This window comes from Lynx canadensis, chromosome D2 (genome assembly GCF_007474595.2).
Source record: "Lynx canadensis isolate LIC74 chromosome D2, mLynCan4.pri.v2, whole genome shotgun sequence".
NCBI classification, from domain to species: Eukaryota; Metazoa; Chordata; class Mammalia; order Carnivora; family Felidae; genus Lynx; species Lynx canadensis.
In genome coordinates this window covers 41,245,810-41,273,433 of record NC_044313.2, presented here as the reverse complement: position 1 = coordinate 41,273,433, position 27,624 = coordinate 41,245,810, and the positions used below count along the sequence as shown (strand labels likewise).

The 27,624-nt window shown below is 39.5% G+C and overlaps 1 protein-coding gene across 5 annotated transcripts in view; it reads left to right on the top strand.

Annotated features, from left to right (window-relative positions):
• MAPK8 (mitogen-activated protein kinase 8) overlaps positions 1 to 18,854 on the top strand; it is a 102,483-nt gene extending 83,629 nt beyond the window's left edge. For 3 of the 5 annotated variants that reach the window (XM_030335619.1, XM_030335620.1, XM_030335621.2), the window contains 6 exons: positions 3,642 to 3,713; positions 5,081 to 5,263; positions 5,592 to 5,716; positions 6,246 to 6,309; positions 10,039 to 10,116; positions 14,243 to 18,854. In XM_030335619.1, coding sequence (XP_030191479.1) covers positions 3,642 to 3,713; positions 5,081 to 5,263; positions 5,592 to 5,716; positions 6,246 to 6,309; positions 10,039 to 10,116; positions 14,243 to 14,388 — 668 coding nt within the window. In that variant the 3' untranslated portion in view covers positions 14,389 to 18,854. Of the gene's footprint in view, positions 1 to 3,194; positions 3,267 to 3,641; positions 3,714 to 5,080; positions 5,264 to 5,591; positions 5,717 to 6,245; positions 6,310 to 10,038; positions 10,117 to 14,237 lie in introns of all 5 variants that reach the window. The other 2 variants (XM_030335623.2, XM_030335622.1) reach the window with 2 other exon arrangements.
• The last annotated feature ends 8,770 nt before the right edge of the window (positions 18,855 to 27,624 follow it).

The window sequence follows — 27,624 nt, the reverse complement described above, 5'->3', positions numbered from 1 at the left end:
CTCGGTTAAGCATCCGACTTTGGCTCAAGTCATGATCTCACAGTTCGTGGTTCGAGCCCCACTTCCGGCTCTGTGCTGACAGCTCAGCCTGGAACCTGCTTCAGATTCTGTGTCTTCCTCTCGCTGTCTCTGCCCCTCATGTTCTGTCTCTCTGTCTCTCAAGAATGAATAAATGTTAAAAAAAAATTAAAAAAAGAAAGTATTGTTGAATCTCACTCAGATATTTAGGAGATGAATAAATCTGCACAGGATTATTATTAACTTAAACTATAACTTTTAAAATGCAATTTCATCCAAAATACTCCCTAGAAAAGGACCTAGGTGTTTTTTCTATCAAGAAATCTAGAACAGCAAGCAGTTTACTTTGAATCAAGAAACTATATTAATCTTCAAATTTCTTTTTTATAAAAGACTATATTGAACAGAGGGTTTTAACTTAATTTCTTTGCTTTTCTGAATTAATTAAAAACAAACACTTTAAACACTTACAATTATTCTTTCCTAAGTAAACATGCTGTTTTGTTTTCTTACTCTCTACCTAAAATTGTTGTATGCCTTAGAATTTGGTGAGTTGGATTTAATATTAGACTCTTCTTTTGAGAGTTGATACTTCAAGTGATCAGCATGAAGATTGCTTTTGCATTTGCTGTAAAACTATTGGTTGTCATGGATATTGTGTCACTCAGTGACCTGTAAATGTGATTTTGGGACATAGCTCCCTACCAGAAATTAACATCAAGAGAAACTATCCTATGAAGAATTGGCATGCTTTCCTGTCTTAGATAAGAACTGTGGAGATCACTTGATTGCCTTTTTTTGCCTCAGGAAATGGAGTTAAATGTAATGCTCACTCATGATAACATTAGCAGCAAAGTTAAACATAAGAACTTCCTTCTTTTAGTGACACCCACCGCCATTTGTTTTAATAACTTTATTTGTCTTTTATTGCAAGCTACCATTAAGCTTTTTGGAAACTGTGATATAATGGAATATATTTAAACTGCCAAACAGACTAAGCAGTTTGACCCTTTAAAGCTAGTTTTTTGTTTGAATTAGGCTTACTATGTTCTGAGAGACTTCACTAACCCAGACAGTATCTTCCCACGCTTGCAGCTTTTGAAATTTGTTTAAAAATAACGTTTTTCTTAAGGTTATCTATATAAATTATGTCCTGGATCTTTAACTAAAGTTTGCCATTCTCTAAAAATCTATAGGAAAAAGTTATTGTTGTAGATTTTTTCCATAAAATGAAAACCCTGGAAAAAATTGTTCTTTGAACTGATTTATGAGTATTACTTTTTCCTTTAAAATTCTGTTCTTGAAAGTTTTGAATCATAAGGATTCATATGTATTTATTTCTATTTCTATTTTTATTTTTGAGAGAGAGTGCGTGTGCCCATGAGCACAGGTGTGGGACAGAGAGAGAGGGAGAGTGTCAGCTTGGAGCCCAAGGCAGGGCTTAATCCCTAGATCCCAGGATCCCATGAACTGCAAGATCATGACCTGAGCCCAAATCAAGAGTCAGACGCTCAATTGACTGAGCCACCCAGGCACCCCAAAACTCATATGTATTTTAATATGAAATTTTATTTTTATTTTATTTCTTTATTTTTTTAGTGTTTGTTTAATTTTGAGAGAGAGACAGAGCATGACCATGGGAGGGGCAGAGAGAGAGAGGGAGACACAGAATCTGAAGCAGGCTCCAGGCTCTGAGCTGTCAGCACAGAGCCTGACGCAGGGGCTCGAACCCACGAACCACGAGATCATGACCTGAGCCAAAGTCGGACACTTAACCGACAGAGCCACCCAGGCGCCGCTTAATATAAAATTTTAGAGAAACTTTAATTCTACAGGATTTCCAAAATTTATTACCAACTTTGTTCCTAAGATTCTGTAATGAGCTGGCAGTCTCTTTATTGAGTGTATTAGAAAGTACAGACTTCTAATTTCATAAGTCTACCAGCATGGGCGCCTCTCCCTAATACTTTTGCCCTTTTCTTCAAGCTCTCAAAAAGGGCCTGGAAACTTCAAAAACAAATGCAAGTTTCTAAGGCTTTCTTTTTAAATTGCTCATTCTTCCCCTCTTCTATTAAGCTGCAGCCACCTATTCTCCTTTTTATTTTAATTGAAGTAGAGTTAACATACAATATTATATTAATTTCAAGTGTACAACACAGTGATTCAGTGTTTATATACATTATGAAGTGATTACCACAACAAATTTAGCCATGTACTCTCCTGTTTTTACCAAATTTTCAGACCAAAGATATAAAATGTCAGGGTGTATTAGTGAAACAGGTGGAGATTGCCCTTTCTGTTTCTGGCAGATTCTTTTCAGCATTGATTAGAGTTGATAAGAGTCAGTGAGTCATTGAGGAGACTCTGTAGATAATAAATCTGTAGGAACTTTCATACTGTACCCAGCTAAAACTAACTTAAACCAAAGCAGTTTGGCTATATGGGTTTAAAAAACTTCAGGTGGAGAAAAAAGTTTAAGTTTTCTTAATTGATTATTTGCTCGTTCTCTAAGCACTTGTTCCTTTTGGGATAGTAGGGTAAATGTAACATGGCATTGCCAAGAAGACAAATTACTTCTGATTCAGAATAAACATAGGATTTCTTTAATACATTTATCCAGTTTGAAATCCAGTTTGAAAATTTCTGAAGAGCTTTCAATTAACTTTTTAACTGTAATTGTTCATAGAAACATTCTTTCTGTGTAAAGATTTTAATATACTAGATTATTTCTGCTCATGCTTTTTTCTTTTATTTGACTTAAAGAGAGAGTATAATGCACAGTTGACCCTCAAAATAGAATCAAAATTTTATTTAAATTTTGCTACCTCGTGTTCATTTTCAGCCTTATTTGTAAAGTCTGTGTTTTGTTCTGCCTATTTTATAAACAAATTTTTAGAGACAAAATGTATAAGTTTCTTAATTATGTGATTTCTGTGCATAGCTCTCACTTTAAAATTAGATGTGTAGTTAAAAGGCAATACTTCACGTTTGCTTTTGTGAATCAAAGCCTTTTGAAAAATATTTTGTGTTTTAAATTATTCCATTAGCTAAAATTAAAATCACTTTTTTCTTTTTGTGATGTTTTGCAGTTTTTATATAATGCAGTCATATTATGCTTCTTTGATTTTAATGACCTTTTGCTTTGCTTTTCCTTCTTTTGTGCTGCAAACATATAGTGGATTTATGGTCTGTGGGGTGCATTATGGGAGAAATGGTTTGCCACAAAATCCTCTTTCCAGGAAGGGACTGTATCCTTGTGCTGCTGCAGCAGTTTAATTAGTTAGGTGATGAACTTCCTTGTGTTCTCTAATGAAAATAAACATGGTACATTCATATATATATACATATATATATGGGTTTCGTAAACAGATGTAAAGTTTGTGGCTGTTATAGTTCAAAAATTGTTGAGAAAAGAAGCTGAAATATTTGTAGGCTGCATCTGGCAGTAGGACATACAGTCTCTGCTGGTAGTTAGAGCACATTCACTGTCACTCATTTTTATTTTATACTGCTTTCTATAATTTTAAAGTATACATGGTGTATGTGATTTTTTTTAATGTTTAAATATTTTTTTTTATTTTAACCAAAATCTTTATGTTAATGTCATTGCATTTTGTTTTCAGTTGACATTTGGTCAGTTGGGTGCATCATGGGAGAAATGATCAAAGGTGGTGTTTTGTTCCCAGGTACAGATCGTATCCTTACCTTTGGCCTAAAATGTAGTTTCTAAAGGTCAAAATGTATGATAGCACTTCAGCTTGGTCAGGTATAATGTATTTGTCTCTCCCTAATAATAAAGTATTGTTAAATTACTCTTTCAAAATACCACCTGCTATTTGACATAGACTTTCCTTTCCCTCATTTATTGTTTTGTATGTTAATTCTGACAACTGCTCAAGTTAATTATCCACAATTACTTGCTGGCTTTGAGTTGATTTATTTAACCTAAATCAAAAATCATGGCTTGCATTAAAATTTCTAATAATTGTACACTTGAGTAAGTCTTAGAAGTACCTTAGGACTTAATATGAATTTTAGAATTGTCTGTTGCTTCTGTTCATCCTTTTGTTTTTTACCCCCAACACCTCCTCTTTTGTTAATGTTCTGTGTGTTTCGTGTTTTTTGGTTGCTGTCTCATTATTCAACATAACATACTGATATTTTCATCAGATAATTTTAGCAGTGATAGTTTTATATGGTGATGAGTAGATTTGGGTTCATTCTTTTTGTTCATCTGACCACTTTTAGTATTCATATTAACAGTGATCTGTTACGTGTTTATCAGCTAGTGACACTTAGAGTTGTTGTAGGACCGGGGATGGAAAAAGCCATACTCACTGGGTTACAGTAAGAAAAGTTGAGTTAGGTGTAGAGAAGACTTGGAGTATAAAGACTAGGAGGAAAAAGACCAAGGAGTCCTAACCTCACAACTTACCAAAACAGACTCATTTTCTTAAGTTTCAGAGCTTTAAAAACATTTTCATTAACGTAAGGTAAACAAAGAGTGGCAAAAGAAAATGCCACTTTTGTTAGACCCATCATTTTTATTGCTACAGGTTATTTTCTGTCAGTGTAGAAAACTAAAAAAAGTAGGACAGATTATAAGAAATATTTCTTATCCTTCACATTTTCTGATAAGCTGCAAGAAAAGACAGATTTTGTATTCTAGAATTGTGCACAGTTTAAATTCAGATTCCCTGTGAGTAGTAATTGTCATTATTTCTTCAGTCACCTATCATTTGTATATAGAATTTGTAGGTTTAAGCTTCCATTGTTAGGGTAAAATCAGTATTAGACACACACACACACACACACACACACACACACACACACACACTCACACACACACAGACAAAGTAAGGTTAACAAAGCTTGTTTATTGATCCTTTCTGTCTGTCTACAGTCATTGCCTTTTACAAGCTGGCTATAAGACAGAAGATATATAACTGCCACATTCTTTCTTAGGGTTTTTTAAATGCCATTTTCTTGTCATTTTAATATAGATATGACTAATGTGTTGAACATTAGATACAGAGTATTTTTCTTAGCTACTTGATATTAGATATTGATCAGTGGAATAAAGTTATTGAACAGCTTGGAACACCATGCCCTGAATTCATGAAGAAACTACAACCAACAGTAAGGACTTACGTTGAAAACAGACCTAAATATGCTGGATATAGCTTTGAGAAACTCTTCCCCGATGTACTTTTCCCAGCTGACTCGGAACACAACAAACTTAAAGGTACTTTTTATAAATACATATATTTAATCCCATTTTGAGTGTGTGTGTGTGTGTGTGTGTGTGTGTGTGTGTGTGTGTGTGTGTTTATGTTCTTACGGGATATAACCCAGTGTCCTCTCTGGGTAATGGAACAAAGTGAAAGACTTTAGTTACTTTTTTTTTGTAAAATTATTTTTTGACCATATGTATGACCAGATTTTATAGTAAAATCTGTTCTTTTAAAAAGAACATATACTTTTTGATAAATGATAATGTCAAGTTTCTGAAGTTTATGGTAATTTAAAAACTTTTATGAGGTACATGTACATTAACATCATTATTTTTACAGCCAGTCAGGCAAGGGACTTGTTATCCAAAATGCTGGTAATTGATGCATCTAAAAGGATCTCTGTAGATGAAGCCCTCCAGCATCCATATATCAATGTCTGGTATGATCCTTCTGAAGCAGAAGCTGTAAGTTCTTTTCTTAATGTTTGAAGAATATATTGAGTTAGAGTTAGGTTTGGAGGAGACTTTTTAAATTTAAATAAAAGTATAGATAAATGATGATGGTATTTTTCTGTTTTTGCATGAATGGTATCTTAAGTTAATGAGCATCTCCAAGCACCCCTGACACAAAATAAAGCTACATCCCACTGTTTCTTACCTTTTTGCCTTGCCTTTTACATAATGAGCTAGAATGTTGAACACTTTGGGAAAACGTTGTAACTAATTGCAAAACAAATTATTGTGTCCAAAGCATAGCACAATTCTGTAATATAAATAAAATGTGACAATTTCAAAAACTGGAAGAAGAGAAAAAGACAGTTCAACATCTTTTTTTTTTTTTTTTTGTCATTTTGTTGTCCAAAATTAGTTTCTCTACATAAGAAGGTTGGTCTGATGATGTATTTGTGAAAGCCTCTAATACTTCAAATAATTATAAAGAATTTATGTACTCCCAATAAAGCAACTCAATTATTACTGCCCTTGTGTTTTTCAGCCACCACCCAAGATACCTGACAAGCAATTAGATGAAAGGGAACATACAATAGAAGAGTGGAAAGGTAACATTCGCCAAGTTCTTAGAGATGAAGCTGAAAGAGCATCTGAATCTTTATGTTGATTTAATCATGTTAGGAAAATTAAAGATACTTGTTATTCATAACTGATATTTGGTAAGAGGATTATTAATGTTTTTATAGAGGTAGAAATTAAGTCTCCTCCATCCCTGACTTAATCTGAATCTCTCGTGTTTCCTACCCCAGAGAGACATATCAGTGCTTTCTGAAATTTGTATGTTCTTCCATAGTGTACAGATACACAGACTTGTGTTTGCCATCTCCCTCTCTTTCTCTTCCACCCTGTTTTAATCACAAATGGTCGTATACTGTTCACATTTGCTTTGTTGATATAATCATTTATCTTCAAGATTCTTCTGTCTCGTTCCACATATCTGGCTCATTTGGCTTAAAAGCTGTTAGCATTCTGCTGTACGACTGTGTCACAATTTCTGTATTTAACTCCCTCTTGAAGAGCTTTGTGTCCAGGCTGTTGTTGTTACAGACAGCTCTGCAGTGTTGTTGTGCACATGTGAGAATGGGCCTGTAAGAAAAATCCTATAAGGAGATTTGTCAGGCCAAAGGATATTCCCAAATTACTTTCCATAGAACTTATAGCAGTTTATACTTCCATCAGCATTGTGTAGAATGTCTGTTTTACCCCCACCCTCCCCAACCGAGTTAATTTTTAATCTTTGCAACTCTAATATGGTAGTTTTACTTTGTGTATGTGGGTAAACATTAATAATACATTGATTGTCACAGAAATGTTAAAGTGTTTCTTTCATTAAAAGATTCCCTGGAACACTGGAGCCAGATAATTTTTAGATCCTGTTCACTTCCATTTGCATTGTTGTCATTTAGTAATTTGATGACTTTTATAGGCCGCATGACTTTGGGCAGGTCACTTGGTCCCTTCTTTACCTTATCTTAAAATGGAGGGGCGCCTGAGTGGCGCAGTCGGTTAAGCGTCCGACTTCAGCCAGGTCACGATCTCGCGGTCCGTGAGTTCGAGCCCCGCGTCAGGCTCTGGGCTGATGGCTCAGAGCCTGGAGCCTGTTTCCGATTCTGTGTCTCCCTCTCTCTCTGCCCCTCCCCTGTTCATGCTCTGTCTCTCTCTGTCCCAAAAATAAATAAACGTTGGAAAAAAAAAATTAAAAAAAAATGGAGACAGAGGACATCTTATTAAGAGCTAAGTACCAAAATGGTTGCAGGGCTAAAGGTAGTGAGGAGATACAAACTTAAACAAGTGATCTGTCTATAAACCTGTTCGGGAAGAATGAATTTGATTCTTTCTTTTTAGGAATAACCAGAGATTGGTCTTCTCTGAGTTGACTTTAGGGAAACACACAGACCCTCTAGAGCCCACCAGAGTGATAGAATTGAGTAGAACCTAGTATATCTGTATATGTAATAAGTAATGTACAAGGATGTAATTGTGGATCAAAGTGTGTACTAAAATATCTTGCCTGATATTTTTATATACCATTACATTTAGAATAGGCATTTATGTATTTCTTATAACCTTAATAGGCCACCAGTTGTAAAACACACCGCTGTATACCACTAAGAAAACACTGCCAGGGGCACGGCACCATTGATTGTAAGATGCAGCCCCATTTCCAAGATAATAAACTGATAAAAGTGCATCTTAAAATCAGTGTAACACAGTATAGTTGACCCTTCCAGCAATGCAGGGGTTAGGGTGCTGACTCACACGCACTCGAAAATTCACATAAAATTTTTGACTCCCCTAAAACAGCTGCTAATAACCTGCTGTTTTCTGGAAGCTTTACCAATAACATGGTTGGTTAGCACAGATTTTAATGTTATATGTATTATATACTGTATTCTTACAATAAAGTATGCTAGAGAAAAAAATGTTATTAAAATCATAAGAGAAAATTTACAGTACTGTGCATATATTTGTTGAAAAAAGTCCACGTATAACTGGACCCATGCATTTCAAACCCATGTTGTTCAAGAGTCAACTGTATTTTTGTTTGTGTGTAAAGATGTATCTGGAATTTATTCTGTATCTTTTTCTCCTAGTCTAAGTGTAGCTCAGTAATTACCCACAAAATGCCTTTTTTTCTTTTTTCTTTTTTTAAGGAGGGTGAGTGTTTGGACAGGGGAGGGGCAGAGAAAGAGAGAGAGAGAGTCAGAGAGAGAGAATCCCAAGCAGGCTCCATGCCCAGTGCAGAGCCCAACATGGGTCCGATCTCCCAATTGGGAGATCCCATGATCCCATACGAGATCATGACATGAACCAAAGCCAAGTTGAATGCTTAACCGACTGAGCCACCTGGGTGCCCCGCAAACTGCCTTTTTAAAAATCTGCTTAAGAGGTTTAGCATTACAACAGAAAGAAAAATCTGTTGGCAGAGCCATTAACTTACATGTTGCGTTGCCTACTTAGTACTCCTAAGTAGCTTTGGTTCTTCTCCCCTTTTTTTTTTCTTTAAAGAAAAGCATCTTTCATTCTTCCCTCTATCCTATTTTTCTCCTTCGAAGCCCAAAAAGATTAATATAGCAAGGAAAGTTAGGTGTCTCTAGCTCTTGTTCATTTCAACATATCCACTCAATTTACCTTATAATCAGAGATTCCTTATCAGTTTAAGGAATTCAGACTCCTTGAAATTCTGGGCAACATTCTCTACTTGTACATTTTCCTCAGAAGAGGGTTTGTTGTGCTTATGCAGTTCTCAAAGGATTCCTGACTCAAATATGGTGATGCATAATGGTGATTGTAGCATTGACTAGAAGGCTCTTCTGAAGTAGATATTCTTACCCTTATGGTGCATCACACTTGACCTCAAGATCACTTAGAAGAACGCAGGGCAGGAGGTACATAGGACCTCAAGGCAGCATTTGGCATCTCTCTTCAGTTGGAACAGTGCTCACACAGTCCATCCACTGTCCAGAAGTCCAGTTAAAAAATGAGGTTCCCATGGAAAAATCTTGACTGTGATAGCATGTTATGCTTCAAATCATAAGGAGTTGAAGTGTAGCTACCTGCGTTTTTTTTTTTAACAGAAGTCCATGGGGGAGGGGTAGGAAAAAAAAAAAGAGGTTAGAGAGGGAGAGAGCCAAAGCATAAGAGACTCTTAAAAACTGAGAACAAACTGAGGGTAGATGGGGGGTGGGAGGGAGGGGAGGGTGGGTGATGAGTATTGAGGAAGGCACCTTTTGGGATGAGCACTGGGTGTTGTATGGAAATCAATTTGACAATTTCATATTAAAAAATGTATATTCCATCCCAATTAAAGAGGCTTCCATACACTTCTGTACTTAAGTCTTTTAACAGATATCTGGATAAGCACCTACAATGTACTAGGTTACTGTGTCACAACCAGGAAATAAGACATGAATGAAACAAATGTGATTTAAGCTCTCACTGAGACAGAACTGAGCATGTGTGGAATGATATGGTATAGTACAGAGTTCTGGTGGAGTAAAAAAGATAAGGCTTCTAACCCCAGCTCTATCCTTAATCCAACTTTAGGAACATTAGTTATACCAGATATTTTGTTCTTTCAGTATAGTTCATTGTTCAGGATCAGGGTATTGTTACAAACACCTTTGAATCTTAGACTGACACTTAGGGACACTTTACCATTGAAAGGACACTATTAGAAGTCTTTAATGTGTGTAAAAATGTTCAACTTAAAACAGATATCTGTGAGGTTGGCTCTCAGACTTTGAAAAGTTTGTTTTTGTTCACCTCTTTTTCAGAGTTGATATACAAAGAAGTTATGGACTTGGAGGAGAGAACCAAGAATGGAGTTATACGGGGGCAGCCCTCTCCTTTAGGTTGGTTACTATATAAGCTTGGTTAAGGTTATAAGGTTATAAGGTTAGGGTTACTTCTTGTGTTGTAATCTTCAGTTGCATGGATCACGTATTGTTTCCCGTATTTATCACTGTTACTATTCAAAGTTTAAGTATAGGGAGTGTAGTTTGGGTGCTTTAATTTGAAACCACTGGTAGGTACACTGTTGTCCCAATATATCATGCTAATATATCGGTAACTGACTCCATAAAATACACATCTTTTTCTATAATACTGACATTCTATTGAAAAACGGAAATTTAAAACCATTTTGTATTGGCATTGTTCTCTTTAAAGAAGAAATTTTTCATAATTCAATATACTTACCAGGATTTTAATAGTCTTTACTTTGGATAAATAAACTAAGCCTTCATTGAAAGATTTAGTACGTCTTTCTCATTAAGTTACCATCTTTCTCATTTTGGTATTGATTTGTTGAACCAAAGCAGTAACATTAAAACTGCCATTAGGAAGTGTTCCATCTAAAAAGAAAACTGGTTTGCAGGAGTTAAACATTTTCTTTTATCACAAGCTATATTTAATGTTAGCACTTATAAAAGCATAAAGCATTGGGAGAAAAAGTTAAATGACAGGTAACATGTATATATTCAGTACAAACTATATGATAGGCACTGGTGGTTTATGTACTTTATTTCATTCAGCCCCTGAGACCTCACTGAAGGGAATATTATGCACATTTTACAGATGAGGAAACTAAAGTTCAGAAGAATTAAATGAATATAAAATTACAAATGTATTATGTAGAAAAGCTAATACTTACAGCCATGTTCATCAGTAACTTCAAATGGCATGGTTTTTCTAGCATCCCATGTGGCCTTTAGCTGGCAGCGGAGACTTTTGGCTACAGAAGTTAGAACAGCTTTATGAAAGAGATGAAATTTGAACTGAACCTTGAAGGCTGAGTAGTGTTTTAAGAGATAAGTCTTGAATTTGAGTAAGACTATGCCATTTTAACCATCCCTTTAAAACTCTTCTATGTTCTAAAAAAAATAAAAATAAAAATATTATATGAGTAAGATTTTTAACTATAGTTTCAAATGCCCATTTTGTTATACTATAAACATATTTGTTTAGTTTCTGTGGCTTTCTGAGGCACTTTTGGTTATATTTGTGAGTTTTTGAAATTTTTTATTTTTTAAATCCTTGATCAGGAATACAGTCTTACAAATTATAATATAGATCCTGTTGAAAATAGAAAATGGGGGCACCTGGGTGGCTCAATCGGTTGAGCTTCTGACTTCAGCTCAGGTCCTGATCTCACGGTTCGTGGGTTCAAGCCCCACATCGGGCTCTGTGCTGACAGCTCAGAGCCTGGAGCCTGCTTCTGATTCTGTGTCTCTCCCTCTCTGCCCCTCCCCTGCTCACGCTGTCTCTCTCTGTCTCTCAAAAATAAATAAATGTAAAAAAAAATTTTTTTTTAAAATACATAAAATGATTTTGACAGCTTTTACCTACAATTTAGTTGTAACAAAAGCTATATTATAAATGCTTTAATAGCTGAGTTAATTAGCTTTGTATTGATGTACAGTAGTAGTTATAACTAAATTTAGTTCATGATGGAGCTTTGAGTGGGATTTGAAAAATCCATTATGTGGGAGACTTATATTTCAGAATGCTCTCCTAATGAGTGGCACATCGGAAGTGTCAGATACTTGAGTAAACTTAATTTCATGAGTTAGAGCAGTTTTATCTGTTTTTAACTTATTTAAAGAAACTGGATCTTAAACAGCACTTGACTATGGTTATAAAATAAGTCAGTGGTAAGGACAGGACTGCAGGTTTCTAGACATTTTCTGGATTCTCAGGTATAGCTTAGGGAGAAGAGTGTTAATAACTCAACCCATTATAAAAATATTCAGTTCTTGATTATATGGAAAAAGAGAAGAAAGTCTTTGACAGATTAAACTATCAGATAATCACAATATCATTTCACCTTGAATTTTGGAAATTAAATATATTATTTTTCCCACTTTTCCTATCTTTATTTTGGTTTGGCTAAGTTTGCATGCCTTTGAGGGTGTAGAGACTCACCTTAGGGGGAAATGACTCAGCTACCTAAAATGAAGGATTTTCCCTATTACTGCCAATTCAGATATTTGAGAATTTACTAGATTGCTTTAAAGTTCAGGGAAAAAAAGCAAGTACTTTTGTTAGGTATTTGATTTTCAGATTTAGAAGTTAACTATTTAGGGTTGCCTGGGTGTGGCTCAGTTGTAGGTGCCGGACTTTGGCTCAGGTCATGATCTCACGGTTTGTGAGTTCGAGCCCTGCAAGGGGCTCTGTACTAACAGCTCAGAACCTGGAGTCTGCTTCAGATTCTGTGTCTCCCTGTCTCTCTGCCCCTCCCCTGCTTGTGCTCTCTGTCTCTCAAAAATAAAACAAACATTAAAAAATTAAAAAAAAAAAACCACTTAAAAGAAAGTTAACTATTTAATGCATTTAAAAGTTAATTTTGGGGGCACCTGGCTGGCTCAGTTGGTAGAACATAACGATTCTTGATCTCAGGGTTGTAAATTTAAGCTCCACGTTGGGTGTAGAGATTACTTAAAAAAAAATTTTTTTAATTAGAAAATAAAAGTTGGGGTGCCTGGGTGGCGCAGTCGGTTAAGCGTCCGACTTCAGCCAGGTCACGATCTCGCGGTCCGTGAGTTCGGGCCCCGCGTCGGGCTCTGGGCTGATGGCTCAGAGCCTGGAGCCTGTTTCCGATGCTGTGTCTCCCTCTCTCTCTGCCCCTCCCCCGTTCATGCTCTGTCTCTCTCTGTCCCAAAAATAAATAAACGTTGAAAAAAAAAAATTAAAAAAAAAAAAAAAAAAGAAAAGAAAAGTTAATTTTTATCAAATTAAGCAGTTTGGATAAAATGAAGTTTGGGTTACAAAATAGAGGCATAAAATGTATATTTGGTGGAACCCTTTTATGATTTGAATATTTCGGTATAAGTCTTTGAAGCTAGCTGTGGTATTGTGTACTCTTCAGTCAGAACAGGTGCATTCTGTAGTGTCCTATGGATTGAATTTAAAATATAATGTCTTCGGTTCCCTCTGGCTAGAAACCTAATGGACCAGTCCAGCCCAACACCCTAAAGATTTGCCTATCCCCACTCCCCTGGCTATTTCCTTGTTAGATTTGAAGACAAGCTCTCAGAGGACCTTTTGTATTCTAAAGTGTTTTATGGTTCATCATTAGAATGGTAGGATGATTTCAAGCACTGAGATGCTGGGTTCTGGAGTAGTGGTTTTCAACCTGCTTTGTTTTAGCATCCTTTGAGTGCCTGAAAACTCAGCCCTAGAAATTCTTACTGCTCAATTTGGAAACCACTGCTTTTATTCCATAAATGAGTTCTTAAGAACTTTTGTATAACTTGCGTTATTTAATAGGCTCAAGTTTGGAATGGCCCTTATTTAGTAATCCCATAGTTCAGAAGTACTTACCTAAGAATGTGAATCACCGTTAACATATTTCCCACCCCCCAAGTGACATCCCTTCCCCTTTCCTAACCCAGCCCCCTTGAAAGGATTTCACTATTGGTTATGTATTCCTGTTCCTTTTTAAAATCCAAGAAATGCTTGTTACCTATACTTTCAGTAAAGGAAACAGTCTTCCCCTACTTTATCTGTTGAATAAATCCATGCTAGCATTTATGAAGTATTTATTACAGTAAAAATAACAAGAACTTGAGTTTACCCAAATAGGGTTCTTGAGTGACCCTGGCAAGTCCTATAACCTAAACTGGGACAGTTGAACTAAGGACCCTTCCATTTAGAATGATTTTAGTCTTTGTCTTGGCTTTTTCTTTAAAACAAGATGTGCCAGAATACTGCTTGGAGTTTACAGTGAGAAGATAACATAAGCCATTTTTATTAGGGCAGTGGTTTTTAACTTTTTGAGTTACATAGCCCTTTGGATCCTCTGTCCAAAAAAATGCAGTACCGACAGTATTGCATGTATTATCACACACACAACTTTTAAACCTTTTAAAGCCAAGAGAAAAAAAATGATTGATTACTAGAGGTAGCCAGTACAGTACAGGTAGCTCAGTGTGCAACTCTGTCTGCAACTGATTTGCTGTTTTGTTTCTCATAGCACAGGTGCAGCAGTGATCAATGGCTCTCAGCATCCATCGTCATCATCGTCTGTCAATGATGTGTCTTCAATGTCAACAGATCCGACTTTGGCCTCAGATACAGATAGCAGTCTGGAAGCATCAGCTGGACCTCTGGGCTGTTGTAGATGACTACTTGGGCCTTGGCAGGGGGGTGGGGGGATGGGGAGTCGTTTAGTCATTGATAGAACTACTTTGAAAACAATTCAGTGGTCTTATTTTTGAGTGATTTTTCAAAAATGTAGAATTCATTTTGTAGTAAAGTAGTTTATTTTTTTTAATTTCAAGTGATGTAATTTAAAACTTAAGTTGTGTTTTAAAACAGCAACAAAACTATTGTATTTTTGCTGTAATTAACTGTATAATGTAAACCTAATTATTTTATCATGGTTTAAAATTTTTGCATATTTGCTTTATCTTATGCTGCTGATTTTTTTTTTTACTGAATTTGTAAGATTTTGTTTATCAAAGCAACTATTATGTGGTGACTTGCCTATATCATGAATTATTTAAGATTTTTATAGGTTTTTTTTATTAGAATTTTATTTCAAATGTTTTGTTCATGATGCTATCCTTCAGGGTTATGTGCTTATCAATGAAATAACCCCAGAGGAGTGAGGGAAAATAACCTGTAGCCAGTTGTATTCAGGAATAACTACTGTAAATGATGAACGTGTTAAAAAACCTCCAATATTTGCTACTTGCCAATATTAATTTAATTTCAACAATTGGTAGGTAATCCTACATCCTACATTGTTTTTTGGCAAAAGCCCCATCATCTAAAGGACAGAATAACTCAGAGCATGTCTTTGAAGATGCTGGGCGTCTACCACCACCCTCCTATTCCCCGCCCCCCCCCCCCCCCCACACACACACAACAGAAGCCAAGTAAAAAGAATATGGTATTTTCTGCAAATTTGTGGCATGCTCAAAGATTATGATCACATAAAGTCAAGAGGATACTTCATGAATAATACATTTCAATGCAAATAAACAGATGGTTCACTTCTACTAGCTATGAGCCTGTTTTTGTATACACTGAGTTAATCTACTCAGGCTGTAGGTCCCAGCTGTGGTCTAGAGTCTGGTCTTTCCCTTTCCTGCAGCCTCAGGCCCTTGGACCTGGGACCTTTCTGGTTTCCTAGCATGATATCAGTCAGTTGAGCACCAGTTCTCAAGGCGTTTCTGGCCATTTGATTCTACCTGTAGCATAATCCTATTTATACTAGCTGTCAGGAGGTTCCGAAGCCTACTTCAATTTCTGTAGGTGATGTATCAAATGAGCAATATACCGTTCATCTGAAAATAGTAGCACACAGCCATATATAGGATATCATTTTCTAAGGACTGTTTCTTCACATTGAGCAGAGCAGGCATAAGTGGTGGTTATTCAGTCTGAGTCTTTGTTTTTTTTATACCTGATTTTCAATAAAACATGCAATGTGGATGTTGAGTAGGGTAAGAATGGTGCTGCTCCTGACAAGTGTATGTTAACTGTTTACATTTTCTATCTGCGGAATTATTTCTCCACAACTGAATTTTTCGTAAGTAAATGTCATTGAAGTCTCATTTTCTCTGAAATACATCGTCTGTACGGCCCCAGGCACCTTTTGTTATTTTTGGAACAAGACGGATTTTATATCATGAACTGGGAAATGCATACGTAAATCAGTGACAAGGTTCTAGGCAGGAAGCCCATGGGAATTACTGACCAGTAAGAGCAAGAACTGGTGCATCTCAACATGCAGTGTCTGAAAGTTCGCTTGGCCTGTGATTCGTGTATTTAGTGCAAGATTCCTTTTGAGTTACTTATTTTAGGTTATTGTTAATGTGCAATATTCAGGATTAAAATACGTTAGCCTTTTTAATATGCTTTGAAATAGCAAGTTTGTTTTTGATGGTTTTATGTCATGATATCTAGCCTCTGGAGGTTGTCAGCCTTTTTATCAGTCCCTTTTCTACTCCTACAACATGGTGCATTAATTTTGTTAAGCAAATTAGAGTTTTGAGACTGTAACACCTCTAGAGTGACAGAAACAGGATTGGATTTACGATGTTAGCAGAAATTTGAGCATGAGTGTGTTCTTAGTTTATATTAGTTTGGCAGTTAATTAGCTTTATTTTCCCTAGGATAGATTATTTCACTATTGCACTTTAACAACTGACATGCTTTCAGAAGTTCCCCATATTTTATGTTTGATTGCTAATAAGCCATCTCTGTTGATACAGATTTTGATTAAGCAAGGAAAACCAGGTGTTCTTCCTGTATCATCTGTTGTAAATGCCAGCTCCCCCTTGCCAGCCAGCATGTTTCAGTTGATTCAGAGAAAAGGAATCCTTATTCATTAATGTAGACTAAAATACTTGGCAAACTATATCCTGAAAACAAAGTTTGCTTGTTAAATGTTGTGTGCCCTACGTTTTTAAAATGCAATATCTAAATACAACTTTCCCTCATCCCTTAAATCTGTGAAGTTAAAGAAGTACTGATTGTTTTTGTTTTACAGCTTTTTTGAACGTTTAAGACATCTTAAACATTTGTGTGTGTTTTAAGAGAAATTACAAGATTTCTGTCCAGCAGTACTTCCGTAAAGCCACCTTGCTTCTCGTAGAGCTTTGGTTTTTCAACTTCATATATATTTAATATATCCATCATCTTACCGTCAAAAAATTATTTTGACTAAGATTTATTGTTCACATTTATATTATTTTATTATTCACCTTTACAGGAAAGAGACACTAATTCTTTTCTCATAGTTCTTCCTGATTTACTACTCTGTTACTCTCTGGTGTATACTGACCATTTGTAAAATGATTGTGTTGTTGGGATTGCTTCGTTACAATAGACGTGAATAGAGCATCTCAACTCTTTGACGCTGCTTGCCGAACAGTTCTCATTTTGTCACACACCCTCAGCTGCTGGTGTTCCTGGTATGCACCCTTCCAGGTCGGTAAAGACACAGTGCTTCACCCCACACGTACTAAGAGAAATGCCAGCCTTTAAATGAGGAGGCCACCACACAACCCCCTTCACGGTACAGAGAAGCTTGGTGGTATGCAAAGCAGCAGACTTGCCTGTACTTTTCATTATTCTGTTCCTTGTTAACCCTGCTGTTTTGTCTAAAAAGATGAAGGTGAAGAGGACGTAAGTGTCTGATAGTGAAATCAGAAGAGGGCACGTGAAGCTGTTTCAGGGTTACAGATAAGACTTGGTTTACACTGTCGGCCAGTATGTGCTACACATATGAAGACTTAACTACTCAGTGTTGCCTAGGCACAAGCCTGCACCACACTTTGAGGTAAAGACATAGTCTATTTTCAAAAATACTGTTGTAGTTTGTTTGTGAGTGTTGTTCATTAGTCACACATTAGCTGTAGAGTGAATGCATGAAGCCCCATGACCCCAGTAAACTTCTCTTACCAGTAGAAAAACCAAACACCACTGTTCTGTCATTAGCAGCCCTCTTAAATGTTGCCTCCATATCCTTTACATGTTAGCGTACATTGTGTTTCTATGATCTCTCTTAGGTTTTTCCTGAATCAGAGGAAACTACTTTTTCCTTAATAGCAAGAAAGATGAAGAGGTAAAGGGCATTGAAGCAGAAATGTATAGTTTGGGGTACGATTAGAAAACTCGCAAGGAAAACAAAAATCCGAATTAATTTCAAACTAACTGCTCTTAGTTAAGTGCTCTTAAGGAGAGTCTAGTAAGAGTAACAATTTCTGGCCATTTCTAGTTTAGATTCTCTTCGTTACTGAGACTTTTGAGAAATCTTATCTGTGGATTAGTTTTGCACAATGTTCTAGTCTCACAATAATTTACAAATTAAACTAGGTTTTTATTGAACTACCTCACACTAATTTTCTATGCTTTCCCAAGTAAGCTATTGCCCTTACTGTAAGCTCTTTACTGAGTGTGAATTATAAATGTGTGTTAAATACTTTATAGCCAATGTTGACACAATACCAGTAAGTATGTAAAATATATACCTTGCATCAGTAAGAGAGACTCATGCATAAAATCTTTCACTGTGTATCTTGGAAAATTGTGTTAGATGTGTTCGTTGGACATTATTACTGTCTGTTTTTATAAGTAGAAACCTGCTCGTGATATCAGTCCATTCTTTACATTTTACAAAAGGAATAAATCTTAGTAAATTTTACGAAGAAATAAATTACTTTTGTAGGCCCGATATTTGGTATATTTTTGAGAAGCTCTTAATCTTTTAGCTGAATGATGAAGTTAAACTGAACTAGCTGTCTACTTGGACTGTGACATCTATTTTCTCATTACAGTTTATCCTGTTCAACAGGTTTAAAACCTGAAAACCTACATATGATAATTGACATTTGCTTTTCTCCCTATATGATGCCATTCCTTCTTCATACCTGTTCCTTCCCTGTGTTCCATTCCCTCTCCTCTCCTCTAGACAAAACAAAATGGGGCACTTTGTAGGGAATGCTGAGATAATTATTGTGGTTTTTAATCATTCATGCCCTAGTCATTAAACATGCACCACTGGAATGTAAACATTGTTACCTAGTATGTTAATTGGTTATAATATTTTAAATAAAAAAGAAAAAAGTGGTATGAAAAATACGAAATTAAGAGTTTTTTCATTGAAAACGAAATACAAATTTGTGCTAAAAAAGTTTTTATGGGCAATTTTAAGATTTCCTGTGGATTGGTATTAAAGGGGTAGTAGGACTAGGGCAGCTTTCTTAGATTTGGATTTATACAGATTGTGAAGAGCCTAAACTACCACTCTGCTTTTCTGGTTTATCTAGTCTTGCTTTTCTTGTATTAGAAATCTCTGGAGAACTGTATCTAAAAGGAATTTTCTTCAGTGCCCTTAACCTAGTTCTCAGTAGCCATGTAAGAGAGCAGCCATCACGGCCACTTGGCAAAAACAAGTTTAATTTTAAAAGGATCTATTTCAAAACAAACTGGGGATTTCGGTTTTGAGTGTGTTTTCAACTTTGCCATGCTTCTCTTCTCTTTGCCGAACCGGGCAGGCTGCTACGTGGGTATCAGGGTCGCCCACTGTATACGTCCAGCCTCTGTATGAGGTCACTCCCTCTCTTGCTCAACTCTTACTCCAGAAAACCATCTTCTCCATGCTTTCCCCATTCACCTGCACTCAGACTTCCCTGCTCTGAGGAAAGGACAAGACGGGGTCGGTCTTTACCTGATCACTGCAGCTCCATCGGCCTACGGGGTCGCTGGCCTGGTGCATGCGCTCTGCTTTGTCACGGTCGTTAGATCTCCAGTGAGAGACTGGGTGGCAAAAGCAGACATCAAAGTTTTGAGTCCATATAATTTCCGCCCAGTTGTAATACCCTGGTGACACCAAATGAAAGGGGGTAGTTCGCCCTTATTAGTCTAGATACTATGTCTATTTTAGTATTGTACCTTAGAAGGTCGATTGACTTCATGTAAATGAACATTGATTTGTACTAGTTTTGTGGTTTAAAATTTTTTTAGCTTTTACAGCTTACACACTGATACGTCTTTGGACTTCATTTTAACTGAAACACGTCAAATATGCTTTTCTAATTTTAGACTTCTAACATATAATCAGTTCGCGAATGCATATATGTCTACGATCCTATGTTGGAAGCTGGGGGTAAGGAAAGATAACAAATGGGACGACGGTCTGGTCAACCTGATTGAAATACTGTTGTGTAGAGGGGCAAGAACCATGCTGAAGGGACATGGAGGGATTGGTCAGGAAGTGAGGGTTTTGCAGAAGAGGCATTTTTTGAGCCTTGGTATAAGGAATGGTATTCCCGGGTAAGGGAAAAGCAAGGAGGCTTAAAAGTGTGCATGGGCAAGGAATGTGGAATGGCCTGACATGAGAGTGGGTGTGGAGAGAATATAATGAGAGAAGTCTGAAAAGCTGGGGATCAGAATTGAAACATTTGGAGGAATTGTCTTCATTTTAAAGGCAGTAGGAAGTTAACAGTTTGTGAGAAAGAGTAATGTGACCAGACCTTGGTTTTAGGAGGGACACTGGTAGTGGGAGCAAGCTGGTTAGACTGGAGGCGTGGAGATTGGTGACTGGGAAGCCAAAGATACACAGCTGAGAGCTGAGGTCATTATTTGCACAATGAGAATGGAAGAGAGAAGACTCAGATTGCCATTAACTACGCGAAATAGCTGAGATTAGCATTTGGGGCTGAGCCCTAGTGATTGGGCAGCACAGCAGGTGTTGTGCAGGGAAAACACGTCCAAGGTATTTTCCAGTTTGTACATCACAGATTGAAGAGTCCGGGACAGAACACACGTCAGGTGTGGCATCAGCTTGCCACTTAAATGTTTCAGCGAGGGAGGAAAGGAATAATTTCTCCCTTACTGCCGGTCACCTCTCCAGTCTCTTCCATTGTGAGGTCTGTGCCATCTGCTTGCATGGCTCTTACACCAATTCCATTAGTGTCATTTTGTGGACAGAAGAAAAAGGGGATTCTTGTTGGGTGTAACATATGTAAGACTTAGTGTTCCCTGGACAGGTGTGGGAGCATAGTTCTGATTAGTAAGGATTGAGTGAGTGGTGAAGCAGCAGTAAAGAGTGCTTTGGAAAAGTTGGCAGGAAATAAAAGAATCCTGTCGAGAAAAAAAAAAAAGTAGACTGAGGGGTCAGCACAGATTAAAAGGGAGAAACTAAAAGCACGTGTGCCTTGACAGGGTCCTGGAGAGGGTGGGATCTATTGAATCCTATGGATCCAGGTTAGCCTGACCTCAAGATGGAGAGTTTCGGTAATCTTGGACAGGTCTTAATTTTGCTGAGCCTTGCGCTGTATTACCTGAGCATGGGAGATAGTCTCTTATTGGGCTGCCATGATGATGGCATGTTTTCTTATGAACTATTTAGTGTAGTTTTATAAAAATAGTCTGCAAGCAAATGCAATTGCAGACTTTAACGTTGGAAAGGAATAGAAATGGTGTGACGTGGAGAAATGTTAAAGAGCAAAGGAGGAATTTTGCATGGTCTCCCACGTTAGAACTTCTGTACCCTCTGACCTTCAAGTCATTTTTTCCAGCCTGAATAGTCCCACTCTGGTTGGTAAGAATAATTCCTCATTGGAGAGAAATGTCTCAAACTCATGATTTGATTTTTTTTTTTTTTTTAAGAATTTGAACAGTTAAAACATTTTGGTTCTATTTCATACAACATTCTCACCATTCATTCCAAATGAACCTCCTCCCTGGCATATACCTTACATCTTTGTGCACATGCTTTGGTTGCTTACTCCTGCGTTTGCCTGTTTTAAATCTTCATTTCTTAAGATCCAGCTCAAACACTTCTCTGATGAGCCTTTGCTGCGATGACTTTTCCTTTCACAAACCCAGAGCATACTCGCTAACTCCCATCATCTGCTCACTGTGTTCCACGGAGGTAAGACAGCAGCGTGGTGTGTGCCTCTTCACGTTGTTCTGTGAGTCTTCTCTTCTAGATGCTTCACTCTGGAACGCTTGGATAGAAGAAAGTGTCTTACACCTGCCTAGTTCGTGTCTGGGAGGTAGGCATTTGATAAATGTTGGGCTGGATAAGCTAATGACTTGGACCCATCATCTATACCCTTTCTGCCCTCTGAAATGCAATATTCATGGCCTTCCAACTGTGTCCTAAGGAAACTGTACAGCACTACGGGATTAGTAATGTGAGCATGGGCTCTGATACCAGATGTCTAAAGTAGAATCCTGGCTTCACATTAGTTGCCTCACCTACAGCAAGTTGCCTCAACTCTCTGCGGCTCTGTTTCCTCAGAAGAGGTTAGAGGGAGAAGGTGATTCTCATACAGAATTAGAACCATGAGGGAGATAGTTTTCTTAGGAGCTTCCCAAGACGGTTCTGACCTGCCCCCCTCCATCCGTGATCAGCTGCCTTAGAGACCTAAATAAATACCCAACTCTCCACCGAGAGCAGTGACAGATGGGGTGCAGGGTGCGTCAGGAATGAGGCATGCCAAGCCCCAGGTGGTTACTGTGAGAGAAGGGAACCAGAAAGATACCAGGGCACTGCTCAGGGAAGACAGAAAGGGATGAGGAAGTGGAGGAAGGGCAGATGGTACAAAGTGACTGTCATGCCCCCACCCTTCCTAAACGTGGTGTTCTACTGCCTGCGACGTTTTATGTGCACATAGGCTTTTGTGTTCAAGTAAGTTAGGGGGCTGCTCCTTAACTGTGAGCGTGTTCATCATTTTTCAGGACTTGCTTATAGACCTCAGTATGCGTTTCCACAAACCTATCCACAACTGTCGGTGTGCTCTGTCTCCCTAACTTCTTGGAAGCCAACCCTTCCACTGCCTTTCATCTTTTTCCGGACTTCTCTCCTCATTACTGCCCTCATTTCATTACCAGCCTCTCCCCCTCTACTGAACCATTCTTAGCAGCATACAAACATGCTCTAGTAATTTCCATGTTTAAAAAAAAGCTCTCTCTTACCCCCTTCCACCTTGCAACCCTATTTATTTCTCTGCTCCCATTCATATCAGGACTTCTGTAAAGATTGGCCTGGGCGTGATGTTTTTCTTCCCTTCCCTTCTCATCCAGTCTCCAGACCATTCCTGTCTAGTTTCTGGCCTGTCACTCTACTACACTTGGTCTGGAGCACAGTTCCTGCACTAGCTTCCCTGCAGCCACTCCCCGTCACTGCCACCAAATTTATCCACCCTCCACCAGTAGCCACAAGAACCTTGCTGAAATATAAGCCAATCCATGTCCATTGATTCAAAGCCCTCAAATGCTTTTCTGTATCCCTTAAAGTACCTTTACCTTGGGTGACCGGGCCCTACAGTGTCTGGCCTTGCCTGGCTCTTACCCTGGCACCCACCATGCCAACAGTGGCATTGGCACTTGTGCAAACGTCTACAGCTCTTTCCTTCTGCCTGTAGCTCTCTGGTTGCATGGCTGCCCTGTCCATCCTTCAGTCTTTAGTTCAAATTTACCTCCTCAGAGAGGACTTCCTGACCAACTTGTCTAAAACAGGCCCCTGGGATCACCTTTTTCAGAGCACTTATTACAACCTGAATGTCTTGTTCATGTGCGCTTCTGTTTAACACACACACACAATTCACCTGAGTAAATTTAAATCTTAATGGCTTTATTCAGTGATTCATGAATTGGGCAGTATCCTAAATCTAGCAGACAGGAGCTCTGAGGAGCTGTACAAAATGAAAAATTTTTATAAGCAGAAGGGAGCAGGAAATTATACTAGGAAATTATACTAGTGTACTAGTATAGTGCTCTATACTAAGAGCAGGTTGGTTATTGTAAACTTACTTTCCTGCAGAGGATGGCTGGAGTCTATCAGGCAGATGACCTACCTAGTACTGACCAGGTGATTACCAATGGACTGACTTAAGATTCCATCTCTGGGAGAATCCAAACTGTAAGTAAGTCTTGGTTCAGTGATGCGTGGATTAGTATAAGTGACCCCATTTGGGTCCCATGAAATAATATCCTATAAATAATATCCCACCCTCCATGACCAGATCCTCGCCACCTTCTCTAGCCCTCCATTCTCCCCACAGCACCCCCACACCCCCGCTGTTTCACATACACCCCTTTTGCTCTAGCAAAAGCATACACATCAGCATACAAAACAGGAAGTGCCTTCCCTCACCTCGGCCCTCCATTGGATTTAGAGGTCTCTTCCAGCATTCATTTTGCATCCTGTGCACAAACCTCATCAAAACATGATTGGGGGGATGTTATAAAGCTATCAAGCCAGCATCTTTTGAACTTGGACGACTCATTAAGAATACAGGCCCTTAATTAAGACTCCCTGGGACAGAAGTCTGACTCCTTCCCTGACTCGTGTACGGTCGTGGGCCAGGTCCTGAACAAATACTTTGTGCTTCCCAAGTCCTTGACTGTAAAGTGCAGAGAGTAAGGTCCCCTAATGACATGTGAGGCTCTTAGACCTGCCGACACAGCAAGGGCTCTGAGGTCACCCTCATTGTGGGCACGAGGGAGCACAGACCCGCAGAGCTTCACTTCCCCGAGGTCCTCCGGCGGCACGGGCCCAAGCTCTTTGTGCCAACAAGCTTTCTGTGGCCGACTCTCTCCTGTCTTACCAACCACAACACAATCCTGGCACCTCACTGGTCTACCTGTCACAGGGCTTGGGGAGCACGGAAGTAGTAGCAACGTGGCTGGTAGGAAGGGTGGCAATTTCTGACAAAGGTGGTGGCGTTTGGCGAATGCATGGGCATGAGACGCAGCAGTACTGTCCTATCAACTCAGCTATGAGCTCGTATACATGACAAACTGTCCCTTCCTGACATGTAGGATATAGGGAGAACTCGCCAGGAGGCTGGGGCCCTGCACCTAAAGGAGGGGGAGTCAGCGAGACATGTTATTGTTACTGACTCCATTTTTTTGCACACAGGCCTGGGAACATGGATACGTGGACTCCATCCGAAGCCCTTTTACAGTGTGGAGTACGTACGTAGTGGGAGTGGTCATGCCCAGTCTATCTTTCAACACCCAGGTAAAACAAGGAATGCCTCTCTCTCTCTCACCCTAAAAACTCTATTCTTTTAAAAAGGACACTTGTCAGTCTTTATTAAGCCAATTCCTTTTTTTGTTTTTTAATATGAGACTTAGAATTTCCACTTTTTACTTTATTTTTTTTTTTTTTAATTTTTTTTTTTTCCAACGTTTTATTTATTTTTGGGACAGAGAGAGACAGAGCATGAACGGGGGAGGGGCAGAGAGAGAGGGAGACACAGAATCGGAAATAGGCTCCAGGCTCTGAGCCATCAGCCCAGAGCCCGACGCGGGGCTCGAACTCACGGACCGCGAGATCGTGACCTGGCTGAAGTCGGACGCTTAACCGACTGCGCCACCCAGGCGCCCCTCCACTTTTTACTTTAAAATCAGACACAAGGGGCGCCTGGGTGGCGCAGTCGGTTAAGCGTCCGACTTCAGCTCAGGTCACGATCTCGCGGTCCGTGAGTTTGAGCCCCGCGTCGGGCTCTGGGCTGATAGCTCAGAGCCTGGAGCCTGTTTCCGATTCTGTGTCTCCCTCTCTCTCTGCCCCTTCCCCGTTCATGCTCTGTCTCTCTCTGTCTCAGAAATAAATAAACATTAAAAAAAAAAAAAAAGTCAGACACAAATTTATAACACTTCTGAAGCAATCTGAGAGCAGAATCCTAGAATTTTGCCGATTTTCCACTATTGCCTGGTTGATTTATCAATAATTTAACCATTTTGTTAGCAACTTGCCTTTATTCTTTCTAAATAATTTAAAAAATCAAAGGTTTTCAAAACATTAATGTTCTATCTTTTCGCATTCATAATTTGTCGGTTTGCTTAATATTAAATGATGTCATTACAATAATAGGTACAATTTGAATCCACATTTGAGAATAGGTTCTGTAAATGTAACTCATTTGGGGAGAACCTAAGTGGACAGGGACAGGGTACTAGAGGCTAAAGCCCCTCACAGCCTTGGTGCTTGGCCTACTTTACAGGCAGAAGTCCCTGTGTTTTACAGACACAATGGGGAGTGCTGGCTCAACGGAAATGGGAGGGCAGAACTACTGAATGTTGCCAACTAATTCTCAGAGAAAAATTGCACCTGCAGATCCTAGTTTTGCCAGCAGGTGGCAGATGGGGTTCATGAGCTGTTTTTGGCCAGGACTTGGCCGGAAGCTGAGCCTTTGCCAGTAGGAATGGTTAAGAGAAGACAGACAACCTCCCTTTTCATCATGTGAAGCCCTTTTTGTCTTTCCTGCTCCTTTGATAGCCTGGTGGTGTTTTTCTCTTCAAGTCAAAGTTGGCAGAATTCCAGGAACTGTGGCGAGGGAACCCAGAACCCTAAGAATACACTGGTGTTCTCACCTATCTTCTTCTTAGCTTCAGTTTCCCGAGCATGGGGCCAATTCCTATCTTGTTGAGGAATCACTTCAGTTTCTTTTTTCTCCTTGAATAGGGAGGAGAGCAATATTTTACCTTCTTGGGAAGCTGGTCACCCGATCATCTGCTGTAGATTGCCTGAAAATAGATACGGATGTTGCTATCCACTGACTGCCCCCTCCCCCCTGCCCTCCTCAGAGTTCCTCAAGAGGACTTTTTTAAAAGTTTATGTATTTATGTCTCTGGAGAGACAGAGACAGTGTGAGTGCCAGTGGGGCAGAGAGAGAGGGAGACAGAGAATCCCAAGCAGGCTCCACACTGTCAGTGCAGAGCCTGACGCGGGGCTCAAACCCAGGAAACCACGAGATCATGACCTGAGCCAAAACCAAGAGTCAGATGCTTGACTGAGCCACCCAGGCGTCCCGCCCCCCCAAGAGAACTCGTTGACTACCGATGCTGCTGAGTGCCCTTGGCAGGCACCTGGCTTCCTGGCTGGTGAGGCCCTGGGCAGCCCAGCAGGCCTGTGGTCAACCTGCCTCACCACGGTAGGAATTACCAGCTAACTTGGGCCTGTGGGCTTGCATCTCATGGTATGAAGTGAGCTCTTCTTGGGAACACCAAGACCCTGGCATTTAGAGCCTCCGTGCAATAGTTTATACCTGACTCTAGGTAGATGGGTGGTTGGCCCTGAGAGACTTTTCCAGAGATAGGGGTCATAAATTGGGGCACTCTGGTGTGTAGGGTGGCAAGAGGCAATATGTAAGGACACTGCACAGGAGCCAGCGAAGGGTCACTGACATTGCTAGCCCCCAGAGGCCAGTCCTCTCCTCCCTAAGCCCCATCTCCAGGAGCTCTGGCCCAGACCTACCCCACGTGTGGTGGTGGCCAGGGAAAAGTTTTCTGGAGGGATCTGCCCTAATGGAGACTTAAAGTCTGAGGATGAGCTGGAGGAGGGTGAATGGGCAGGGGAGAGGAATTAGCACTAGCTAGAGGGGAGTGTGAAGGGAAACGGGACATAGACTGAGGCTGTGGAGGACAGAGAGGACAGAGGATGGGCACTTCCCATCACCGTGTCACCTTCAGACACATGCCTTGTTCCCCTGCACGGGCCTGGGGTGGAAGTGAGGTGTATATCGCCCACGCTGAGCTCGGACTCCTGGACCCTGGCCCTGGAGCAGAGCCGGGGCCAAGCGAAGGCAAGCAGGTTACGATGGAAGGCCAGAGAGGAATTCTAGGCCAGATGCCAGCTGCAGAGGCCCAGGTGGCTCAGAGGCAGAAGGCCTGAGAAAAACTGTCCTGCTCTGGGCACGGGGAGGATGCAGCAAAACACAGATTTGCATAAGAACAGCTTCCGTGACTGTGACAGCACCGGGTGTTCCTCAGGGAGCTTCACATCCCACTTCCGAAGCCCGTGGGACACCCTGGGGACCTCCAACGAGCAACTTGGTAACCCCAACCCCCAATTCTGCATGACCATAAAGAAGGAGTCAGGCATCCAGACG